We start from the raw sequence: 23,185 nt of genomic DNA on the forward strand, positions 1-23,185 counted from the left end.
GGGCAGCACAGAGGGACGGGGCCGTACAGAGGGACGGGGCCGTACAGAGGGACGGGGCAGCACAGAGGGACGGGGCCGTACAGAGGGACGGGGCCGTACAGAGGGACGGGGCCGTACAGAGGGACGGGGCCGTACTGAGGGACGGGGCCGTACTGAGGGACGGGGCAGTACAGAGGGACGGGGCAGCACCGAGGGACGGGGCAGCACCGAGGGACGGGGCAGCACCGAGGGACGGGGCAGCACCGAGGGACGGGGCAGCACCGAGGGACGGGGCAGCACAGAGGGACGGGGCAGCACAGAGGGACGGGGCAGCACAGAGGGACGGGGCAGCACAGAGGGACGGGGCAGCACAGAGGGACGGGGCCGTACCGAGGGACGGGGCCGTACCGAGGGACGGGGCCGCACCGAGGGACGGGGCCGTACCGAGGGACGGGGCCGTACCGAGGGACGGGGCAGTAACGAGGGACAGGGCAGTACCGAGGGAGTGGACATTATTGAGGGACTGGGCCGTACTGAGGGACGGGGCCGTACTGAGGGACAGGGGCCGTACTGAGTTGAGTGACAGGGGCCGTACTGAGGGACAGGGGCCGTACTGAGGGACAGGGGCCGTACTGAGGGACGGGGCCGTACTGAGGGACGGGGCCGTACTGAGTGACAGGGGCCGTACTGAGTGACAGGGGCCGTACTGAGGGACAGGGGCCGTACTGAGTGACAGGGGCCGTACTGAGTGACAGGGGCCGTACTGAGTGACAGGGGCCGTACTGAGTGACAGGGGCCGTACTGAGGGACGGGGCCGTACTGAGTGACAGGGGCTGTACTGAGGGACGGGGCCGTACTGAGGGACAGGGGCCGTACTGAGGGACAGGGGCCGTACTGAGGGACGGGGCCGTACTGAGGGACAGGGGCCGTACTGAGGGACGGGGCCGTACTGAGGGACGGGGCCGTACTGAGGGACAGGGGCCGTACTGAGGGACGGGGCCGTACTGAGGGACGGGGGCCGTACTGAGGGACGGGGCCGTACTGAGGGACGGGGCCGTACTGAGGGACGGGGCCGTACTGAGGGACGGGGCCGTACTGAGGGACAGGGGCCGTACTGAGGGACAGGGCCGTACTGAGTGACAGGGGCCGCACTGAGGGACAGGGGCCGCACTGAGGGACAGGGGCCGCACTGAGGGACAGGGGCCGCACTGAGGGACAGGGGCCGTACTGAGGGACGGGGCCGTACTGAGGGACGGGGCCGTACTGAGGGACAGGGGCCGTACTGAGGGACAGGGGCCGTACTGAGGGACGGGGCCGTACTGAGTGACAGGGGCCGTACTGAGGGACTGGACAGTATTGAGGGAGTGGACATTATTGAGGGACTGGGCCATACTGAGGGACAGGGCAGTACTGAGGGAGAGGGTCGTACTGAGGGAAAGGGCCCTACTGCGGGACAGTGCAAAACTGAGGGACATGTCGTTACTGCGGGACTGAGACGTACTGAGGGACAGTGCCATACTGAGGGAGAGGGTCGTACTGAGGGACAGGGCAGTACTGAGGGACAGGGCCGTACTGAGGGACAGGGCAGTACTGAGGGACAGGGCCGTACTAAGGGACAGGGGCAGTACTGAGGGACGGGGCCGTACTGAGGGACGGGGCCGTACTGAGGGACAGGGCAGTACTGAGGGAGAGGGTCGTACTGAGGGACGGGGCCGTACTGAGGGACAGGGCAGTACTGAGGGACTGGGCAGTATTGAGGGAGTGGGTCGTACTGAGGGAGAGGGCGGTACTCAGGGACAGGGCCGTACTGAGGGACAGGGCCGTACTGAAGGACAGGGCAGTACTGAGGGACGGGGCCGTACTGAGGGAGAGGGCGGGTACTGAGGGACAGGGCGGTACTGAGGGACAGGGCAGTACAGGGCAAAACAGTGACAGGATCGAACAAAGTCAACATGGATTTACAAAATATAAATCATGCTTGACTAATCTACTGGAAATTTTTGAGGATGTAACTGGTAGAATAGATAAGGGAGAACCGGTGGATGTGGTGTATTTGGACTTTCAGAAGGCTTTCGATAAGGTCCCGCATAAGAGATTAGCGTGTAAAGTTAAGGCACATGGGATTGGGGGTAAGGTACCTGGGATGGCAGGAATGACATATGAGGAGAGATTGGGTCGATTGGGCTTATATTCGCTGGAGTTTAGAAGAATGAGAGGGGATCTCATTGAAACTTATAAAATTCTAACAGGACTAGACAGACTAGATGCAGGAAGGATGTTCCCGATGGTCGGGGAGTCCAGAACCAGGGGTCACAGTCTAAGGATAAGGGGTAAGCCATTTAGGACTGAGATGAGGAGGAATTTCTTCACCCAGAGAGTGGTGAACCTGTGGAATTCTCTACCACAGAAGGCAGTTGAGGCCAATTCATTAAATATATTCAAGAAGGAGTTAGATATATTTTTTAAGGCTAAAGGGATCAAGGGATATGGGGAGAAAGCAGGGACCGGGTACTGAATTTGGATGATCAGCCATGATCTCATTGAATGGTGGAGCAGGCTCGAGGGGCCGAATGGCCTACTCCTGCTCCTATCTTCTATGTTTCTATGAGGGACAGGGCCGTACTGAGGGACAGGGCCGTACTGAGGGACGGGGCAGCACTGAGGGACGGGGCAGTACTGAGGGACAGGGCCGTACTGAGGGACGGGGCAGCACTGAGGGACGGGGCAGCACTGAGGGACGGGGCAGTACTGAGGGAGTGGACATTATTGAACACTGGGCCGTTCTGATGGACAGGGCCGCACTGATGGGCAGGGCAATACTGAGGGGCGGGGCAATACTGAAGGGTGGGGCAATACCGAAGGGCGGGGCAATACCGAAGGGCGGGGCAATACTGAGGGGCGGGGCAATACTGAAGGGCGGGGCAATACTGAAGGGCGGGGCAATACTGAGGGGCGGGGCCGTACTGAGTGACTGGGCCCTACTGAGTGACTGGGCCGTACTGAGGGACGGGGCAGTACTGAAGGACGGGGCCGTACTGAATGACAGGGCCGTACTGAGGGTCAGCGCCGTACTGAGGGTCGGGGCCGTACTGAGGGTCGGGGCCGTACTGAGGGCCGGCGCCGTACTGAGGGTCGGGGCCGTACTGAGGGACGGGGCCGTACTGAGGGTCGGGGCAGTACTGAGGGACAGGGCGACACTGAGGGACGGGGCCGCACCGAGGGACGGGGCCGCACTGAGGGACGGGGCCGTACTGAGAGAGTGGACATTGTTGAGGGCCGGGGCAGTACTGAGGGACAGGGCAGCACTGAGTGACAGGGCGGTACTGAGGGAGTGGACATTATTTAGAGACTGCGCCGTACTGAGGGACAGGGCCGTACTGAGGGACAGGGCCGTACTGAGGGACAGGGCCGTACTGAGGGACGGGGCCGTACTGAGGGACGGGGCCGTACTGAGGGACAGGGCCCGTACTGAGGGACGGGGCCATACTGAGGGACGGGGCCGTACTGAGGGACGGCGCCGTACTGAGGGACGGGGCCGTACTGAGGGACGGGGCCGTACTGAGGGACGGGGCCGTACTGAGGGACAGGGGCCGTACTGAGGGACAGGGGCCGTACTGAGGGACAGGGCCGTACTGAGGGACAGGGGCCGTACTGAGGGACAGGGGCCGTACCGAGAGACGGGGCCGTACCGAGGGACAGGGGCCGTACTGGGGGAGTGGACATTATTTATAGACTGCGCCGCACTGAGGGACAGGGCCGTATTGCGGGAAAGGGCATTATTGATGGACAGGGCCGTACTGAGGGACAGGGCCATACCGAGGGACGGGGCAGTACTGAGGGACGGGGCCGTACCGAGAGACGGGGCCGTACCGAGAGACAGGGCTGTACCGAGGGACGGGGCCGTACCGAGGGACGGGGCCGTACCGAGGGACAGGGGCCGTACCAAGGGACGGGGCCGTACCGAGGGACAGGGGCCGTACCGAGGGACAGGGCTGTACCGAGGGACGGGGCCGTACCGAGGGACGGGGCCGTACCGAGGGACAGGGGCCGTACCGAGGGACAGGGGCCGTACCGAGGGACAGGGGCCGTACCGAGAGACAGGGCTGTACCGAGGGACGGGACCGTACCGAGGGACGGGGCCGTACCGAGGGACAGGGGCCGTACCGAGGGACAGGGGCCGTACCGAGGGACAGGGGCCGTACCGAGGGACAGGGGCCATACCGAGGGACAGGGGCCGTACTGAGGGACGGGGCCGTACTGAGGGACAGGGGCCGTACTGAGGGACAGGGCAGTACCGAGGGAGTGGACATTATTGAGGGACTGGGCCGTACTGAGGGACGGGGCCGTACTGAGGGACAGGGGCCGTACTGAGTGACAGGGGCCGTAATAAGTTGAGTGACAGGGGCCGTACTGAGGGACAGGGGCCGTACTGAGGGACAGGGGCCGTACTGAGGGACAGGGGCCGTACTGAGGGACGGGGCCGTACTGAGGGACAGGGGCCGTACTGAGGGACGGGGCCGTACTGAGGGACGGGGCCGTACTGAGGGACAGGGGCCGTACTGAGGGACAGGGGCCGTACTGAGTGACAGGGGGCGTACTGAGTGACAGGGGCCGTACTGAGGGACGGGGCCGTACTGAGGGACGGGGCCGTACTGAGTGACAGGGGCCGTACTGAGGGACGGGGCCGTACTGAGGGACGGGGCCGTACTGAGGGACAGGGGCCGTACTGAGGGACAGGGGCCGTACTGAGTGACGGGCCGTACTGAGGGACAGGGGCCGTACTGAGGGACAGGGGCCGTACTGAGGGACGGGGCCATACTGAGGGACAGGGGCCGTACTGAGGGACGGGGCCGTACTGAGGGACGGGGCCGTACTGAGGGACGGGGCCGTACTGAGGGACAGGGGCCGTACTGAGGGACAGGGGCCGTACTGAGGGACGGGGCCGTACTGAGGGACGGGGCCGTACTGAGGGACAGGGGCCGTACTGAGGGACAGGGCCGTACTGAGTGACAGGGGCCGCACTGAAGGACAGGGGCCGCACTGAGGGACAGGGGCCGTACTGAGGGACAGGGGCCGTACTGAGGGACAGGGGCCGTACTGAGGGATGGGGCCGTACTGAGGGACGGGGCCGTACTGAGGGACGGGGCCGTACTGAGGGACAGGGGCCGTACTGAGGGACAGGGGCCGTACTGAGGGACGGGGGCCGTACTGAGGGACGGGGGCCGTACTGAGGGACGGGGCCGTACTGAGGGACAGGGGCCGTACTGAGGGACAGGGGCCGTACTGAGGGACAGGGGCCGTACTGAGGGACGGGGGCCGTACTGAGGGACGGGGCCGTACTGAGGGACGGGGCCGTACTGAGGGACAGGGGCCGTACTGAGGGACAGGGGCCGTACTGAGGGACAGGGGCCGTACTGAGGGACAGGGGCCGTACTGAGGGACGGGGCCGTACTGAGGGACAGGGGCCGTACTGAGGGACAGGGGCCGTACTGAGGGACAGGGGCCGTTCTGAGGGACGGGGCCGTACTGAGTGACAGGGGCCGTACTGAGGGACTGGGCAGTATTGAGGGAGTGGACATTATTGAGGGACTGAGCCATACTGAGGGACAGGGCAGTACTGAGGGAGAGGGTCGTACTGAGGGAAAGGGCCCTACTGCGGGACAGTGCAAAACTGAGTGACATGTCGTTACTGCGGGACTGAGACGTACTGAGGGAGAGGGTCGTACTGAGGGACAGGGCAGTACTGAGGGACAGGGCCGTACTGAGGGACAGGGCAGTACTGAGGGACAGGGCCGTACTGAGGGACGGGGCCGTACCGAGGGACGGGGCCGTACCGAGGGACGGGGCAGTAACGAGGGACGGGGCAGTACCGAGGGACGGGGCAGCACAGAGGGACGGGGCCGTACAGAGGGACGGGGCCGTACAGAGGGACGGGGCAGCACAGAGGGACGGGGCCGTACAGAGGGACGGGGCCGTACAGAGGGACGGGGCCGTACAGAGGGACGGGGCCGTACTGAGGGACGGGGCCGTACTGAGGGACGGGGCCGTACTGAGGGACGGGGCAGTACAGAGGGACGGGGCAGCACCGAGGGACGGGGCAGCACCGAGGGACGGGGCAGCACCGAGGGACGGGGCAGCACCGAGGGACGGGGCAGCACAGAGGGACGGGGCAGCACAGAGGGACGGGGCAGCACAGAGGGACGGGGCAGCACAGAGGGACGGGGCCGTACCGAGGGACGGGGCCGTACCGAGGGACGGGGCCGCACCGAGGGACGGGGCCGTACCGAGGGACGGGGCCGTACCGAGGGACGGGGCAGTAACGAGGGACAGGGCAGTACCGAGGGAGTGGACATTATTGAGGGACTGGGCCGTACTGAGGGACGGGGCCGTACTGAGGGACAGGGGCCGTACTGAGTTGAGTGACAGGGGCCGTACTGAGGGACAGGGGCCGTACTGAGGGACAGGGGCCGTACTGAGGGACGGGGCCGTACTGAGGGACGGGGCCGTACTGAGTGACAGGGGCCGTACTGAGTGACAGGGGCCGTACTGAGGGACAGGGGCCGTACTGAGTGACAGGGGCCGTACTGAGTGACAGGGGCCGTACTGAGTGACAGGGGTCGTACTGAGGGAAAGGGCCCTACTGCGGGACAGTGCAAAACTGAGTGACATGTCGTTACTGCGGGACTGAGACGTACTGAGGGAGAGGGTCGTACTGAGGGACAGGGCAGTACTGAGGGACAGGGCCGTACTGAGGGACAGGGCAGTACTGAGGGACAGGGCCGTACTGAGGGACAGGGCAGTACTGAGGGACAGGGCCGTACTAAGGGACAGGGGCAGTACTGAGGGACGGGGCCGTACTGAGGGACGGGGCTGTACTGAGGGACAGGGCAGTACTGAGGGAGAGGGTCGTACTGAAGGACGGGGCCGTACTGAGGGACAGGGCAGTATTGAGGGACTGGGCAGTATTGAGGGAGTGGGTCGTACTGAGGGAGAGGGCGGTACTCAGGGACAGGGCAGTACTGAGGGACAGGGCAGTACTGAGGGACAGGGCAGTACTGAGGGACGGGGCCGTACTGAGGGAGAGGGCGGTACTGAGGGACAGGGCAGTACTGAGGGACAGGGCCGTACTGAGGGACAGGGCAGTACTGAGGGACAGGGCAGTACTGAGGGACAGGGCAGTACTGAGGGACAGGGCAGTACTGAGGGACAGGGCAGTACTGAAGGACAGGGCAGTACTGAGGGACGGGGCCGTACTGAGGGAGAGGGCGGTACTGAGGGACAGGGCGGTACTGAGGGACAGGGCAGTACAGGGCAAAACAGTGACAGGATCGAACAAAGTCAACATGGATTTACAAAAGATAAATCATGCTTGACTAATCTACTGGAAATTTTTGAGGATGTAACTGGTAGAATAGACAAGGGAGAACCGGTGGATGTGGTGTATTTGGACTTTCAGAAGGCTTTCGATAAGGTCCCGCATAAGAGATTAGCGTGTAAAGTTAAGGCACATGGGATTGGGGGTAAGGTACCTGGGATGGCAGGAATGACATATGAGGAGAGATTGGGTCGATTGGGCTTATATTCGCTGGAGTTTAGAAGAATGAGAGGGGATCTCATTGAAACTTATAAAATTCTAACAGGACTAGACAGACTAGATGCAGGAAGGATGTTCCCGATGGCGGGGGAGTCCAGAACCAGGGGTCACAGTCTAAGGATAAGGGGTAGGCCATTTAGGACTGAGATGAGGAGGAATTTCTTCACCCAGAGAGTGGTGAACCTGTGGAATTCTCTACCACAGAAGGCAGTTGAGGCCAATTCATTAAATATATTCAAGAAGGAGTTAGATATATTTTTTAAGGCTAAAGGGATCAAGGGATATGGGGAGAAAGCAGGGACAGGGTACTGAATTTGGATGATCAGCCATGATCTCATTGAATGGTGGAGCAGGCTCGAGGGGCCGAATGGCCGACTCCTGCTCCTATCTTCTATGTTTCTATGAGGGACAGGGCCGTACTGAGGGACAGGGCCGTACTGAGGGACGGGGCAGCACTGAGGGACGGGGCAGTACTGAGGGACAGGGCCGTACTGAGGGACGGGGCAGCACTGAGGGACGGGGCAGTACTGAGGGACGGGGCAGTACTGAGGGAGTGGACATTATTGAACACTGGGCCGTTCTGATGGACAGGGCCGCACTGATGGGCAGGGCAATACTGAGGGGCGGGGCAATACTGAAGGGCGGGGCAATACCGAAGGGCGGGGCAATACCGAAGTTGCGGGGCAATACCGAGGGGCGGGGCAATACTGAGGGGCGGGGCAATACTGAAGGGCGAGGCAATACTGAAGGGCGGGGCAATACTGAAGGACGGGGCCGTACTGAATGACAGGGCCGTACTGAGGGTCAGCGCCGTACTGAGGGTCGGGGCCGTACTGAGGGTCGGGGCCGTACTGAGGGTCGGCGCCGTACTGAGGGTCGGGGCCGTACTGAGGGTCGGCGCCGTACTGAGGGACGAGGCAGTACTGTGGGACGGGGCAGTACTGAGGGACAGGGCGACACTGAGGGACGGGGCCGCACCGAGGGACGGGGCCGCACTGAGGGACGGGGCCGTACTGAGAGAGTGGACATTGTTGAGGGCCGGGGCAGTACTGAGGGACAGGGCAGCACTGAGTGACAGGGCGGTACTGAGGGAGTGGACATTATTTAGAGACTGCGCCGTACTGAGGGACAGGGCCGTACTGAGGGACAGGGCCGTACTGAGGGACAGGGCCGTACTGAGGGACAGGGCCGTACTGAGGGACAGGGCCGTACTGAGGGACAGGGCCGTACTGAGGGACAGGGGCCGTACTGAGGGACAGGGGCCGTACTGAGGGACGGCGCCGTACTGAGGGACGGGGCCGTATTGAGGGACAGGGGCCGTACTGAGGGACGGGGCCGTACTGAGGGACGGGGCCGTACTGAGGGACGGGGCCGTACTCAGGGACGGCGCCGTACTGAGGGACGGGGCCGTACTGAGGGACGGGGCCGTACTGAGGGACAGGGGCCGTACTGAGGGACAGGGGCCGTTCTGAGGGACGGGGCTGTACTGAGGGACGGGGCCGTACTGAGGGACGGGGCCTTACTGAGGGACGGGGCCGTACTGAGGGACAGGGGCCGTACTGAGGGACGGGGCCGTACTGAGGGACAGGGGCCGTACTGAGGTACAGGGGCCGTACTGAGGGACGGGGCCGTACTGAGGGACAGGGGCCGTACCGAGAGACGGGGCCGTACCGAGGGACAGGGGCCGTACTGGGGGAGTGGACATTATTTATAGACTGCGCCGCACTGAGGGACAGGGCCGTATTGCGGGAAAGGGCATTATTGATGGACGGGGCCGTACTGAGGGACAGGGCCATACCGAGGGACGGGGCAGTACTGAGGGACGGGGCCGTACCGGGAGACGGGGCCGTACCGAGAGACAGGGCCGTACCGAGGGACGGGGCCGTACCGAGGGACAGGGGCCGTACCGAGGGACAGGGGCCGTACCGAGGGACAGGGGCCGTACCGAGGGACAGGGGCCGTACCGAGGGACAGGGGCCGTACCGAGAGAAAGGGCCGTACCGAGGGACAGGGGCCGTACCGAGGGACAGGGGCCGTACCGAGGGACGGGGCCGTACTGAGTGACAGGGGCCGTACTGAGGGACAGGGGCCGTACTGAGGGACGGGGCCGTACTGAGGGACAGGGGCCGTACTGAGGGACAGGGGCCGTACTGAGGGACGGGGCCGTACTGAGGGACGGGGCCGTACTGAGGGACAGGGGCCGTACTGAGTGACGGGGCCGTACTGAGGGACGGGGCCGTACTGAGGGACAGGGGCCGTACTGAGGGACGGGGCCGTACTGAGGGACGGGGCCGTACTGAGGGACGGGGCCGTACTGAGGGACAGGGGCCGTACTGAGGGACAGGGCCGTACTGAGTGACAGGGGCCGCACTGAGTGACTGGGCCGTACTGAGGGACGGGGCAGTACTGAAGGACGGGGCCGTACTGAATGACAGGGCCGTACTGAGGGTCAGCGCCGTACTGAGGGTCGGGGCCGTACTGAGGGTCGGGGCCGTACTGAGGGTCGGCGCCGTACTGAGGGACGAGGCAGTACTGTGGGACGGGGCAGTACTGAGGGACAGGGCGACACTGAGGGATGGGGCTGCACCGAGGGACGGGGCCGCACTGATGGATGGGGCCGTACTGAGAGAGTGGACATTGTTGAGGGCCGGGGCAGTACTGAGGGACAGGGCAGCACTGAGTGACAGGGCGGTACTGAGGGAGTGGACATTATTTAGAGACTGCGCCGTACTGAGGGACAGGGCCGTACTGAGGGACAGGGCCGTACTGAGGGACAGGGGCCGTACTGAGGGACGGGGCCGTACTGAGGGACAGGGGCCGTACTGAGGGACGGGGCCGTACTGAGGGACGGGGCCGTACTTAGGGACGGGGCCGTACTGAGGGACAGGGGCCGTACTGAGGGACAGGGGCCGTACTGAGGGACGGGGCCGTACTGAGGGACAGGGCCGTACTGCGGGACGGGGCCGTACTGAGGGACAGGGGCCGTACTGAGGGACGGGGCCGTACTGAGGGACGGGGCCGTACTGAGGGACGGGGCCGTACTGAGGGACGGGGCCGTACTGAGGGAAGGGGCCGTACTGAGGGACAGGGGCCGTACTGAGGGACGGGGCCGTACTGAGGGACAGGGGCCGTACTGAGGGACAGGGCCGTACTGAGGGACAGGGGCCGCACTGAGTGACTGGGCCGTACTGAGGGACGGGGCAGTACTGAAGGACGTGGCCGTACTGAATGACAGGGCCGTACTGAGGGTCAGCGCCGTACTGAGGGTCGGGGCCGTACTGAGGGTCAGGGCCGTACTGAGGGACGGGGCCGTACTGACGGTCGGCGCCGTACTGAGGGTCGGGGCCGTACTGAGGGACGGGGCCGTACTGAGGGTCGGCGCCGTACTGAGGGACGAGGCAGTAATGTGGGACGGGGCAGTACTGAGGGACAGGGCGACACTGAGGGATGGGGCCGCACCGAGGGACGGGGCCGCACTGAGGGATGGGGCCGTACTGAGAGAGTGGACATTGTTGAGGGCCGGGGCAGTACTGAGGGACAGGGCGGTACTGAGGGAGTGGACATTATTTAGAGACTGCGCCGTACTGAGGGACAGGGCCGTACTGAGGGACAGGGGCCGTACTGAGGGACGGGGCCGTACTGAGGGACAGGGGCCGTACTGAGGGACGGGGCCGTACTGAGGGACGGGGCCGTACTGAGGGACGGGGCCGTACTGAGGGACAGGGGCCGTACTGAGGGACGGGGCCGTACTGAGGGACGGGGCCGTACTGAGGGACAGGGGCCGTACTGAGGGACAGGGCCGTACTGAGGGACAGGGGCCGTACTGAGGGACGGGGCCGTACTGAGGGACGGGGCCGTACTGAGGGACGGGGCCGTACTGAGGGACGGGGCCGTACTGAGGGACGGGGCCGTACTGAGGGACAGGGGCCGTACTGAGGGACGGGGCCGTACTGAGGGACGGGGCCGTACTGAGGGACGGGGCCGTACTGAGGGACGGGGCCGTACTGAGGGACAGGGGCCGTACTGAGGGAGAGGGGCCGTACTGAGGGACGGGGCCGTACTGAGTGAGAGGGTCGTGCTGAGGGACAGGGGCCGTACCGAGAGACGGGGCCGTACCGAGGGACAGGGGCCGTACTGGGGGAGTGGACATTATTTATAGACTGCGCCGCACTGAGGGACAGGGCCGTATTGCGGGAAAGGGCATTATTGATGGACAGGGCCGTACTGAGGGACAGGGCCATACCGAGGGACGGGGCAGTACTGAGGGACGGGGCCGTACCGAGAGATGGGGCCGTACCGAGAGAGGGGGCCGTACCGAGAGACAGGGCTGTACCGAGGGACGGGGCCGTACCGAGGGACAGGGGCCGTACCGAGGGACAGGGGCCGTACCGAGGGACAGGGCCGTACCGAGGGACAGGGCCGTACCGAGGGACAGGGGCCATACCGAGGGACAGGGGCCGTACCGAGGGACGGGGCCGTACCGAGGGACAGGGGCCGTACCGAGTGACAGGGGCCGTACCGAGGGACAGCGGCCGTACCGAGGGACAGGGGCCGTACCGAGGGACAGGGGCCGTACTGAGTGACAGGGGCCGTACTGAGGGACAGGGGCCGTACTGCGGGACAGGGGCCGTACTGAGGGACAGGGGCCGTACTGAGGGACAGGGGCCGTACTGAGGGACGGGGCCGTACTGAGGGACGGGGCTGTACTGAGGGACAGGGGCTGTACTGAGGGACAGGGGCCGTACTGAGGGACAGGGGTCGTACTGAGGGACAGGGCAGTACTGAGTGACAGGGGCCGTACTGAGGGAGAGGGTCGTACTGAGGGAGAGGGCGGTACTGAGGGACAGGGGCCGTACTGAGGGCGAGGGTCGTACTGAGGGAGAGGGCGGTACTGAGGGACAGGGCCGTACTGAGGGACAGGGCAGTACTGAGTGACAGGGGCCGTACTGAGTGAGAGGGTCGTACTGAGTGAGAGGGTCGTACTGAGGGACGGGGCCGTACTGAGGGACAGGGCCGTACTGAGGGACAGGGCAGTACTGAGTGACAGGGGCCGTACTGAGGGCGAGGGTCGTACTGAGGGAGAGGGCGGTACTGAGGGACAGGGCCGTACTGAGGGACAGGGCAGTACTGAGTGACAGGGGCCGTACTGAGGGCGAGGGTCGTACTGAGGGAGAGGGCGGTACTGAGGGACAGGGCCGTACTGAGGGACAGGGCAGTACTGAGTGACAGGGGCCGTACTGAGTGAGAGGGTCGTACTGAGGGACAGGGGCCGTACTGGGGGAGTGGACATTATTTATAGACTGCGCCGCACTGAGGGACAGGGCCGTATTGCGGGAAAGGGCATTATTGATGGACAGGGCCGTACTGAGGGACAGGGCCATACCGAGGGACGGGGCAGTACTGAGGGACGGGGCCGTACCGAGAGACGGGGCCGTACCGAGAGACAGGGCTGTACCGAGGGACAGGGGCCGTACCGAGGGACAGGGGCCGTACCGAGGGACAGGGGCCGTACCGAGGGACGGGGCCGTACTGAGGGACGGGGCCGTACTGAGGGACGGGGCCATACTGAGGGACAGGGGCCGTACTGAGGGACAGGGGTCGTACTGAGGGACAGGGCAGTACTGAGTGACAGGGGCCGTACTGAGGGCGAGGGTCGTACTGAGGGAGAGGGCGGTACTGAGGGACAGGGCCGTACTGAGGGACAGGGCAGTACTGAGTGACAGGGGCCGTACTGAGTGAGAGGGTCGTACTGAGTGAGAGGGTCGTACTGAGGGACGGGGCCGTACTGAGGGACAGGGCCGTACTGAGGGACAGGGGCCGTACTGAGGGACAGGGGTCGTACTGAGGGACAGGGCAGTACTGAGTGACAGGGGCCGTACTGAGGGCGAGGGTCGTACTGAGGGAGAGGGCGGTACTGAGGGACAGGGCCGTACTGAGGGACAGGGCAGTACTGAGTGACAGGGGCCGTACTGAGGGCGAGGGTCGTACTGAGGGAGAGGGCGGTACTGAGGGACAGGGCCGTACTGAGGGACAGGGCCGTACCGAGAGACAGGGCTGTACCGAGGGACGGGGCCGTACTGAGGGACAGGGCCGTACTGAGGGACAGGGGCCGTACTGGGGGAGTGGACATTATTTATAGACTGCGCCGCACTGAGGGACAGGGCCGTATTGCGGGAAAGGGCATTATTGATGGACAGGGCCGTACTGAGGGACAGGGCCATACCGAGGGACGGGGCAGTACTGAGGGACGGGGCCGTACCGAGAGACGGGGCCGTACCGAGAGACAGGGCTGTACCGAGGGACGGGGCCGTACCGAGGGACAGGGGCCGTACCGAGGGACAGGGGCCGTACCGAGGGACAGGGGCCGTACCGAGGGACAGGGGCCGTACCGAGGGACAGGGCCGTACCGAGGGACAGGGGCCGTACTGAGGGACAGGGGCCGTACCGAGGGACAGGGGCCGTACCGAGGGACAGGGGCCGTACCGAGGGACAGGGGCCGTACTGAGGGACAGGGGCCGTACCGAGGGACAGGGGCCGTACTGAGTGACAGGGGCCGTACTGAGGGACAGGGGCCGTACTGAGGGACAGGGGCCGTACTGAGTGACAGGGGCCGTACTGAGGGACAGGGGCCGTACTGAGGGACGGGGCCGTACTGAGGGACGGGGCCGTACTGAGGGACGGGGCCGTACTGAGGGACAGGGGCCGTACTGAGGGACAGGGGCCGTACTGAGGGACAGGGGTCGTACTGAGGGACAGGGCAGTACTGAGTGACAGGGGCCGTACTGAGGGAGAGGGTCGTACTTAGGGAGAGGGCGGTACTGAGGGACAGGGCCGTACTGAGTGACAGGGGCCGTACTGAGTGAGAGGGTCGTACTGAGGGACAGGGCCGTACTGAGGGACAGGGCAGTACTGAGGGACGGGGCCGTACTGAGGGACGGGGCCGTACTGAGGGAGAGGGCGGTACTGAGGGACAGGGCAGTACTGAGGGACAGGGCAGTACTGAGGGACAGGGCAGTACAGGGCAAAACAGTGACAGGATCGGACAAAGTCAACATGGATTTACAAAAGATAAATCATGCTTGACTAATCTACTGGAAATTTTTGAGGATGTAACTGGTAGAATAGATAAGGGAGAACCGGTGGATGTGGTGTATTTGGACTTTCGGAAGGCTTACGATAAGGTCCCGCATAAGAGATCAGCGTGTAAAGTTAAGGCACATGGGATTGGGGGTAAAGTACCTGGGATGGCAGGAATGACGTATGAGGAGAGATTGGGTCGATTAGGCTTATATTCGCTGGAGTTTAGAAGAATGAGAGGGGATCTCATTGAAACTTATAAAATTAGAACATAAGAACATAAGAAATAGGAGCAGGAGTAGGCCAATCGGCCCCTCGAGCCTGCTCCGCCATTCAATAAGATCATGGCTGATCTGATCCTAACCGCCAATCCCTATCACAGAACCATCTCCTGAATCTAACAGAATTAGACACACGAAATAGGAGCAGGATCAGGCTACACGGCCCCTGGGCCCGCTCCGCTACCCACAGGGCCATGACCGATCCGGACCTAGACTCATGTCCAAATTCCTGCCCGCTCCCCGTAACCCTTAATTCCCTTTACTTCTAGGAAACTGTCTATTTCTGTTTTAAATTTATGTAATGATGTAGCTTCTACAGCTTTTTGGGGCAGCATATTCCATGGACCTACCACCCTCTGAGTGAAGTAGTTCCTCCTCATCTCAGTTTTGAAATAGCAGCCCCTTATTCTAAGACTATGCCCCCTAGTTCTAGTTTCACCCATCATCGGGAACATCCTCCCCGCATCCACCCGATCCAACCCCTTCACAATCTTATATGTTTCAATAAGATCGCCTCTCATTCTTCTGAACTCCAATGAGTAGAGTCCCAATCTACTCAACCTCTCCTCATATGTCCATTCCCTCATCCCCGGGATTAACCGAGTGAACCTTCTTTGTACTGACTCGAGAGCAAGTATGTCCTTTCTTAAGTATGGACACCAAAACTGTATGCAGTATTCCAGGTGCGGTCTCACCAATACCTTGTACAACTGAAGCAATACCTCCCTATTTTTATATTCTATCCCCCTAGCAATGAAAGCAATTGGCCTTCTTAATCACTTGCTGCACCTGCATACTAACCTTTTGAGTTTCGTGCACCAGGACCCCCAGATCCCTTTGTACTTCAGTACTTTCCAGTTTCTTGCCATTAAGATAATAACTTGCTCTACGATTTTTCCTGCCAAAGTGCATAACCTCACACTTTGCAGTATTGTATTCCATCTGCCAAATCTCTGCCCACTTACTTAGCCTGTCTATGTCTCCTTGCAGGTTTTTTATGTCCTCCTCACTCACTACTTTCCCTCCCATCTTAGTATCATCTGCAAACTTTGATATGTTACACTCGGTCCCCTCCTCCAAATCGTTAATATAGATTGTAAAGAGTTGGGGACCCAGCACTGACCCCTGCGGAACATTCTAACAGGACTAGACAGACTAGATGCAGGAAGGATGTTCCCGATGGTCGGGGAGTCCAGAACCAGGGGTCACAGTCTAAGGATAAGGGGTAGACCATTTAGGACTGAGATGAGGAGGAATTTCTTCACCCAGAGAGTGGTGAACCTGTGGAATTCTCTACCGCACAATGCAGTTGAGGCCAATTCATTAAATATATTCAAGAAGGAATTAGATATATTTCTTAAGGCTAAAGGGATCAAGGGATATGGGGAGAAAGCAGGGACAGGGTACTGAATTTGGATGATCAGCCATGATCTCATTGAATGGCGGAGCAGGCTCGAGGGGCCGAATGGCCTTCTCCTGCTCCTATCTTCTATGTTTCTATGAGGGACAGGGCCGTACTGAGGGACGGGGCAGCACTGAGGGACGGGGCAGCACTGAGGGACGGGGCAGTACTGAGGGACGGGGCAGTACTGAGGGACGGGGCAGTACTGAGGGAGTGGACATTATTGAACACTGGGCCGTTCTGATGGACAGGGCCGCACTGATGGGCAGGGCAATACTGAGGGGCGGGGCAATACTGAGGGGCGGGGCAATACTGAGGGGCGGGGCAATACTGAGGGACGGGGCAATACTGAGGGGCGGGGCCATACTGAGTACTGAGTGACTGGGCCCTACTGAGTGACTGGGCCCTACTGAGTGACTGGGCCGTACTGAGGGACGGGGCCGTACTGAGGGACGGGGCCGTACTGAGGGACGGGGCAGTACTGAATGACAGGGCCGTACTGAGGGACGGGGCCGTATTGAGGGACGGGGCCGTACTGAGGGACGGGGCAGTACTGAAGGACGGGGCCGTACTGAGGGACGGGGCAGTACTGAGGGACGGGGCCATACTGAGGGACGGGGCAGTACTGAGGGACGGGGCCGTACTGAGGGACGGGGCCGTACTGAAGGACGGGGCAGTACTGAGGGACGGGGCCGTACTGAGGGACGTGGCAATACTGAGGGACGGGGCCGTACTGAGGGACGAGGCAGTACTGAGGGACGGGGCCGTACTGAGGGACGGGGCCGTACTGAGGGACGAGGCAGTACTGAGGGACGGGGCCGTACTGAGGGACGGGGCAGTACTGAGGGATGGGGCCGTACTGAGGGACGGGGCAGTACTGAGGGACGGGGCCGTACTGAGGGACGGGGCAGTACTGAGGGACGGGGCCGTACTGAGGGACGGGGCCGTACTGAGGGACAGAGCAATACAACAGGAGATGGGGATCGGCCTGGTAGACGACCATGGGAAGCAGTTGTGAGATAGGCCTCAGTGACGCAGCTGGGAGACAGGCTTGGAGGAAGTTCCTCGGATATGGGCATGAGACAGGCCAGGGTGATGTGCCTGGGAGATGGGTATGGGAAACCGGCTTGTGAGAGGCCTAGGAAATAGGCGTGGAGGACCGGCCTGTGAGACAGACCTGAGTGAGATGAGCCAGAGCTACGAATTAGAGTACCATGAATTTGTTGAATTAGTGACAATTGGAATATTGCTTTTGCTTGCTTTGCCTTAACCAATGTACTGCGTTAAATAGGAGGCGACAGTTTGACAATTGGGAACTTTCGGGCCTATCAGTGGCTTGAGATATGGGCTTATGAGACTGGCCTAAGAGTCGAGCCTGGGAGACGGGCCTGGGAGTCGGGCCTGGGAGACGGGCCTGGGAGTCGGGCCTGGGAGACGGGCCTGGGAGTCGGGCCTGGGAGACGGGCCTGGGAGTCGGGCCTGGGAGACGGGCCTGGGAGACGGGCCTGGGAGACGGGCCTGGGAGTCGGGCCTGGGAGTCGGGCCTGGGAGACGGGCCTGGGAGACAGGCCTGGGAATCGGGCTCGAGAGATAAGTTCCTCTCCTCTGGGTTGATGTTAACATTTCTCTGTGAATTGGCCAATCTCCTGCCTCTTAAACCTGGTCTCTGCTTCCCTTCCTTCATCCCAGGGTTGCTGCCCAAATGCCTACCATCCACTACGAGATGCCCAATGGCTACAACTGCGATTATGGTGCTGAGAGGTTACGGATCCCCGAGGGCCTGTTCGACCCCTCCAATGTCAAGGTATGGGTACAGGATTGAGCTGTGCCACATTGCTAACTGAAATACTAGGACCCAACGCCGTGGCGACGGCTCTGAGCAGGAGGCGGGAACCCAACAAGCTTAGAATTATTTCAGCACATCTCCCCTGGCATTGCTCATGGTATATCCAGAGGATACAGTGTTTCAAAAGGATGGGGGAGCATTATACCGTGTAACACTCAACGTCTTATTCTGCTGCTAAGGTGCATCTGTGTGTGCCTGGCTTGTCCATTTAAGGCCACAAATTCTATTTGTTGTAAGGCCCACTCGGAGGTCACCTAGAGACCAATTGCTGTATGGCACATTCTGAGGTAATTTAGAGGCTAATTGCTTTCTGATTTTTTGGGGGATTTATTTTAAGATGCTACTTGTTCATTGGTTGGTCACCCAGCTGTTCAGTGGCAGTGTGTTGCTGTTTTATGAATATGACATTTGAGCCAAGTGTGACATATACGCATGACAATTTCAAGTGTGTTGAAGGCGCCAGATGCAAGACCCTTACGTGAACAAATACATTTCCTCAAGTTCTTTCGCTTCCCCTCTCCAGATGGCCCACCCACCATCGTAACTCAGTCCAAAGCCCTACGCAACCCGAAACAACGGGCTATTCAACTATGGAGGCATCACATTCAGCCCTCATCTGACCTCCACAAATCCAGCCTGGCTGAAATCAGGGTTCAGGAGTGTAATCCTGCCCCCTGCCCCCCGCCCCCCCCCCCAACCCCTGGCCCACATTATGGTGGTCTAGTAATTATGGTATAGAAACCCAGCATCTGGTGTCCGTTCTCTGTGCACATTGAACTCTCAAACAAGAGTGGATGAATGATCCTGGAGTACAGAAGCACCTGTCTCGGTTCAGGAAGGTCGTGGGGTTCATGCCCTGCTCCGTGCTGGTCCCAGCCAGGGTGGGAGTTGGGATAAGAACACAAGAATTAGGAGCGGGAGTAGGCCATTCGGCCCCTCGAGCCTGCTCCACCATTCAATAAGATCATGGCTGATCTTCGACCTCAACTCCACTTTCCCGCCCAATCCCCATATTGCTTGATTCCCTTAATATTCAAAAATCTATCGATCTCTGTCCTGAATATACTCAACGACTGAGCCTCCACAGCCCTCTGGGGTAGAGAATTCCAAAGATTCACCACCCTCTGAGTGAAGAAATTGCTCCTCATCTCGGTCCTAAATGGCCGACCCCTTATCCTGAGACCCCTGGTTCTAGACTCTCCAGCCAGGGGAAACAACCTGTCAGCGTGTCAAGCCCTCTAAGAATCCTATATGTTTCAATGAGATCACCTCTCATTCTTCTAAACTCCAAATCAAATCAAATCAAATCAAATCAAATCAAATCAACTTTTATTGTCATTGTTAGTGCACAGTGCCGTACAACGAAATGTAGGCTTGCGGCTCCCGAGAGTGTACATTTGGATTAAGCCATTTAAACATTCAACATACATTTGGCTTGTAATACATTAACATAAACATAACCATAATAAAGTGCATTGGCAGATGTGCAGGCTTTAGAGTTTATTTGTGGAGTTCAGTAGGATGACAGCCCTGGGAAAGAAGCTGTTCCTAAATCTGGTCGTACGGGTGCGAATGCATCTGTAGCGTCTCCCAGATGGCAGGAGGGCGAACAGACTGTGGCTGGGGTGGGTAGGGCCTTTGATGATGGACCGTGACCTCTGTAAACAGCGTTTCTGGTATATGTGCTCTATGGTCGGTAGCCGGATGCCGGTAATGCGTTGGGCAGTTTTGACTACCCGCTGCAGGGCTTTCCGGTCATAGTAGCTACAGCTGCCATACCATACTGTGATACAGTTCGTCAGGATGCTCACTATAGTGCAGCGGTAAAAGTTAGAGAGGATCAGGGGCGACAGGTTACATCCCTTCAGCCTCCTTAAGAAATATAGGCGCTGCTGGGCCTTCTTCACCAGAGAGGAGGTGTTGAGGGACCAGGAGAGGTCTTCCGTGATGTGGACTCCGAGGAACTTAAAGCTGACCACCCTTTCCACCACAGCCCCATTGATGTGGATGGGGGTGTGACTTCTGCCTTTGGACTTCCTGAAGTCCACAATGATTTCTTTTGTTTTCTTGGTGTTAAGGGCCAGGTTGTTATCGGCGCACCACTTCACGAGATGCTGGACCTCCTCCCTGTAGGCTGACTCATCGTTGTTGGTGATCTGGCCTACTACCGTGGTGTCATCCGCAAACTTGATGATGGTGTTGGAACCATGAACAGCCACACAGTCGTGGGTGAAGAGGGAGTAGAGGAGGGGGCTCAGCACACATCCTTGTGGGGGCCCCCGTGTTCAGGGTCAGGGGGGGGGGAGGTGTGGTTACCTAATTTGACAGACTGGGGTCTGTTTGTTAGGAAGTCCAGGGTCCAGTTGCAGAGGGAAGTGTTCAGGCCAAGAGTTTGGAGTTTGGTGGCCAGCTTGTTGGGGACGATAGTGTTGAATGCTGAGCTGTAGTCTATGAACAGCATTCTGACTCCAGAGAGTACAGGCCCATTCTACTCAATCTCTCCTCATAGGACAACCCTCTCATCCCAGGAATCAATCTGGTGAACCTTCATTGCACTCCCTCCAAGGCAAGTATATCCTTCCTTAGGTAACGAGACCAGAACTGTGCACAATACTCCAGGTGTGGTCTCACCAAAGCCCTATGTAATTGCAGCAAGACTTCCTCACTCTTATACTCCAACCCCCTTGCAGTACAGGCTAGCGTACCATTTGCTCTAATTGCTTGCTGTACCTGCTACAGGTGACCTCAGTACCTAGGTATTAGGGGGTGAGGGGGGGTGCCAGGGTTCAGCCAAGGGTGCTGGCTCCTGATCACTGCCCGGTGCATCGCGCTGGAGCTCGGCGGGAGGCCGTGAGGTTCGTGACCCTGCAGGCGAGGTACCAAGAGGTGGCGCCCCCCCGCCTCCCGTGCCCGTGGAGACCGTGCCCCGAACCAAGGCAGTGATCTCGGGACAGGAGGCTACAAAAACCGCCCGGCGGACGAACTCGGAGAGCAATACCACCCCCATCTCTCCCCTCGCCGCCCCCCCCACCCACACCGCGACAGTTGACTGCATTTCCTTCCATATTTTAACTGGCTGTGTCTTTGCTTCCAGGGCCTGTCGGGGAACACGATGCTGGGAGTCAGTCACGTCGTCACCACCAGCATCGGCATGTGTGACATCGACATCCGGCCGGTGAGTGCGTTGGCTGGCCATTCCCCTGACGTGGGGGCTTTGGTAGCGTAGCAGTCATATTGCTGGACTAGTAATCCATGAGAACCTGGACTAATGGGGAATTTAGAAACATAGAAAAATAGGAGCAGGAGTAGGCCATTCGGCCCTTCGAGCCTGCTCCGCCATTCAATATGATCATGGCTGATCCTCTTATCTCAATACCACATTCCCGCTCTCTCCCCATACCCCTTGATGCCTTTTGTGTCTAGAAATCTATCGATCTCCTTCTTAAATATATTCAGTGACTTGGCCTCCACAGCCTTCTGTGGTAGAGAATTCCACAGGTTCACCACCCTCTGAGTGAAGAAAGTTCTCCTCATCTCAGTCCTAAATGTCCTACCCCATATCCTGAGACTGTGACCCCTCGTTTTAGACCCCCCAGCCAGAGGAAACATCCTCCCTGCATCCAGTCTGTCTAGCCCTGTCAGAATTTTATACGTTTCAATGAGATCCCCTCTCATTCTTCTAAACCCAAGTGAATACAGGCCTAGTCAACCCAATCTCTCCTTATACGACAGTCCTGCCATCCCAGGAATCAGCCTGGTGAACCTTCGCTGCACTCCCTCTATGGCAAGTATATCCTTCCTTCGGTAAGCAGACCAAAACTGCACACAGTACTCCAGGTGTGGTCTCACCAAGGCCCTGTATAACTGTAGTAAGACATCCTTGCTCCTGTACTCAAATCCTCTTGCAATGAAGGCCAACATACCATTTGCCTTCCTAACTGCCTGCTGCACCTGCATGTTTGCTTTCAGTGACTGGTGTACGAGGACACCCAGGTCCCTTTGTACATCAACATTTCCCAATCTATCACCATTTAAATAATGCTCTGCAGTTTAAATGCAGTTAATTAAATAATGTTGACCATGAAACTACCGGATTGTCGTTAAAAAACCCCATCCAGTTCACTGATGTCCTTCAGGGAAGGAAATCTACTGCCCTTACCCGGTCTGGCCTATATGCGACTCCAGACCCACAGCAACGTGATTGACCCTTAACTGCCCCTCTGAAATGGCCTAGCAAGCCACTTGGTTGTGTAGCGATGGGTGATAAATGCTGGCCTTGCCAGCGACGCCCACATCCCGTGAATAAATTTTAATAAAAAGGTGGTATCCTGTTCGCTGTGCCAGTGAGCCGCAGCCAGAGGTCTACAGGGCAGAGAGTAAATTGTCTGATCTGGTCCTGGGTGTCCTTGTGCACCAGTCGCTGAAGGTAAGCATGCAGGTGCAGCAGGCGGTTAAGAAGGCAAATGGTATGTTGGCCTTCGTAGCGAGAGGATTCGAGTACAGGAACAAGGATGTCTTGCTACAGCTGTACAGGGCCTTGGTGAGACCACATCTTGAGTATTGTGTGCAGTTTTGGTCGCCTTATCTGAGGAAGGATGTTCTTGCCATGGAGGGAGTGCAGCGAAGATTCACCAGGCTGATACCTGGGATGGCAGGAATGACGTATGAGGAGAGATTGGGTCGATTGTGCTTATACTCGCTGGAGTTTAGAAGAATGAGGGGAGATCTCATTGAAACTTATAAAATTCTGGCAGGACTGGACAGACTAGATGCAGGAAGGATGTTCCGGATGGTTGGGGAGTCCAGAACCAGGGGTCACAGTCTAAGGATAAGGGGTAAGCCATTTAGGACAGAAATTAGGAGGAATTTCTTCACCCAGAGAGTGGTGAACCTGTGGAATTCTCTACCACAGAAGGCAGTAGAGGCCAGTTCATTAAATATATTCAAGAAGGAGTTGGATATATTTCTTAAGGCTAAAGGGATCAAGGGGTGTGGGGAGAAAGCAG

The 23,185-nt window shown here is 60.0% G+C and overlaps 1 protein-coding gene across 1 annotated transcript in view; it reads left to right on the top strand.

Annotated features, from left to right (window-relative positions):
• LOC147090596 (actin-like protein 6B) overlaps nucleotides 1-23,185 on the top strand; it is a 58,920-nt gene that overhangs the window by 32,469 nt on the left and 3,266 nt on the right. Inside the window, exons 10-11 of the mRNA XM_085977078.1 lie at nucleotides 18,023-18,137; nucleotides 21,274-21,354. Of these exons, the coding sequence (XP_085833204.1) occupies nucleotides 18,023-18,137; nucleotides 21,274-21,354 (196 nt within the window). The remainder of the gene's footprint in view (nucleotides 1-18,022; nucleotides 18,138-21,273; nucleotides 21,355-23,185) is intronic.

This window comes from Somniosus microcephalus, unplaced genomic scaffold (genome assembly GCF_052327205.1).
Source record: "Somniosus microcephalus isolate GS21.2 unplaced genomic scaffold, FLI_Smic_1.0 unresolved_chr4, whole genome shotgun sequence".
Classification (NCBI taxonomy): domain Eukaryota; kingdom Metazoa; phylum Chordata; class Chondrichthyes; order Squaliformes; family Somniosidae; genus Somniosus; species Somniosus microcephalus.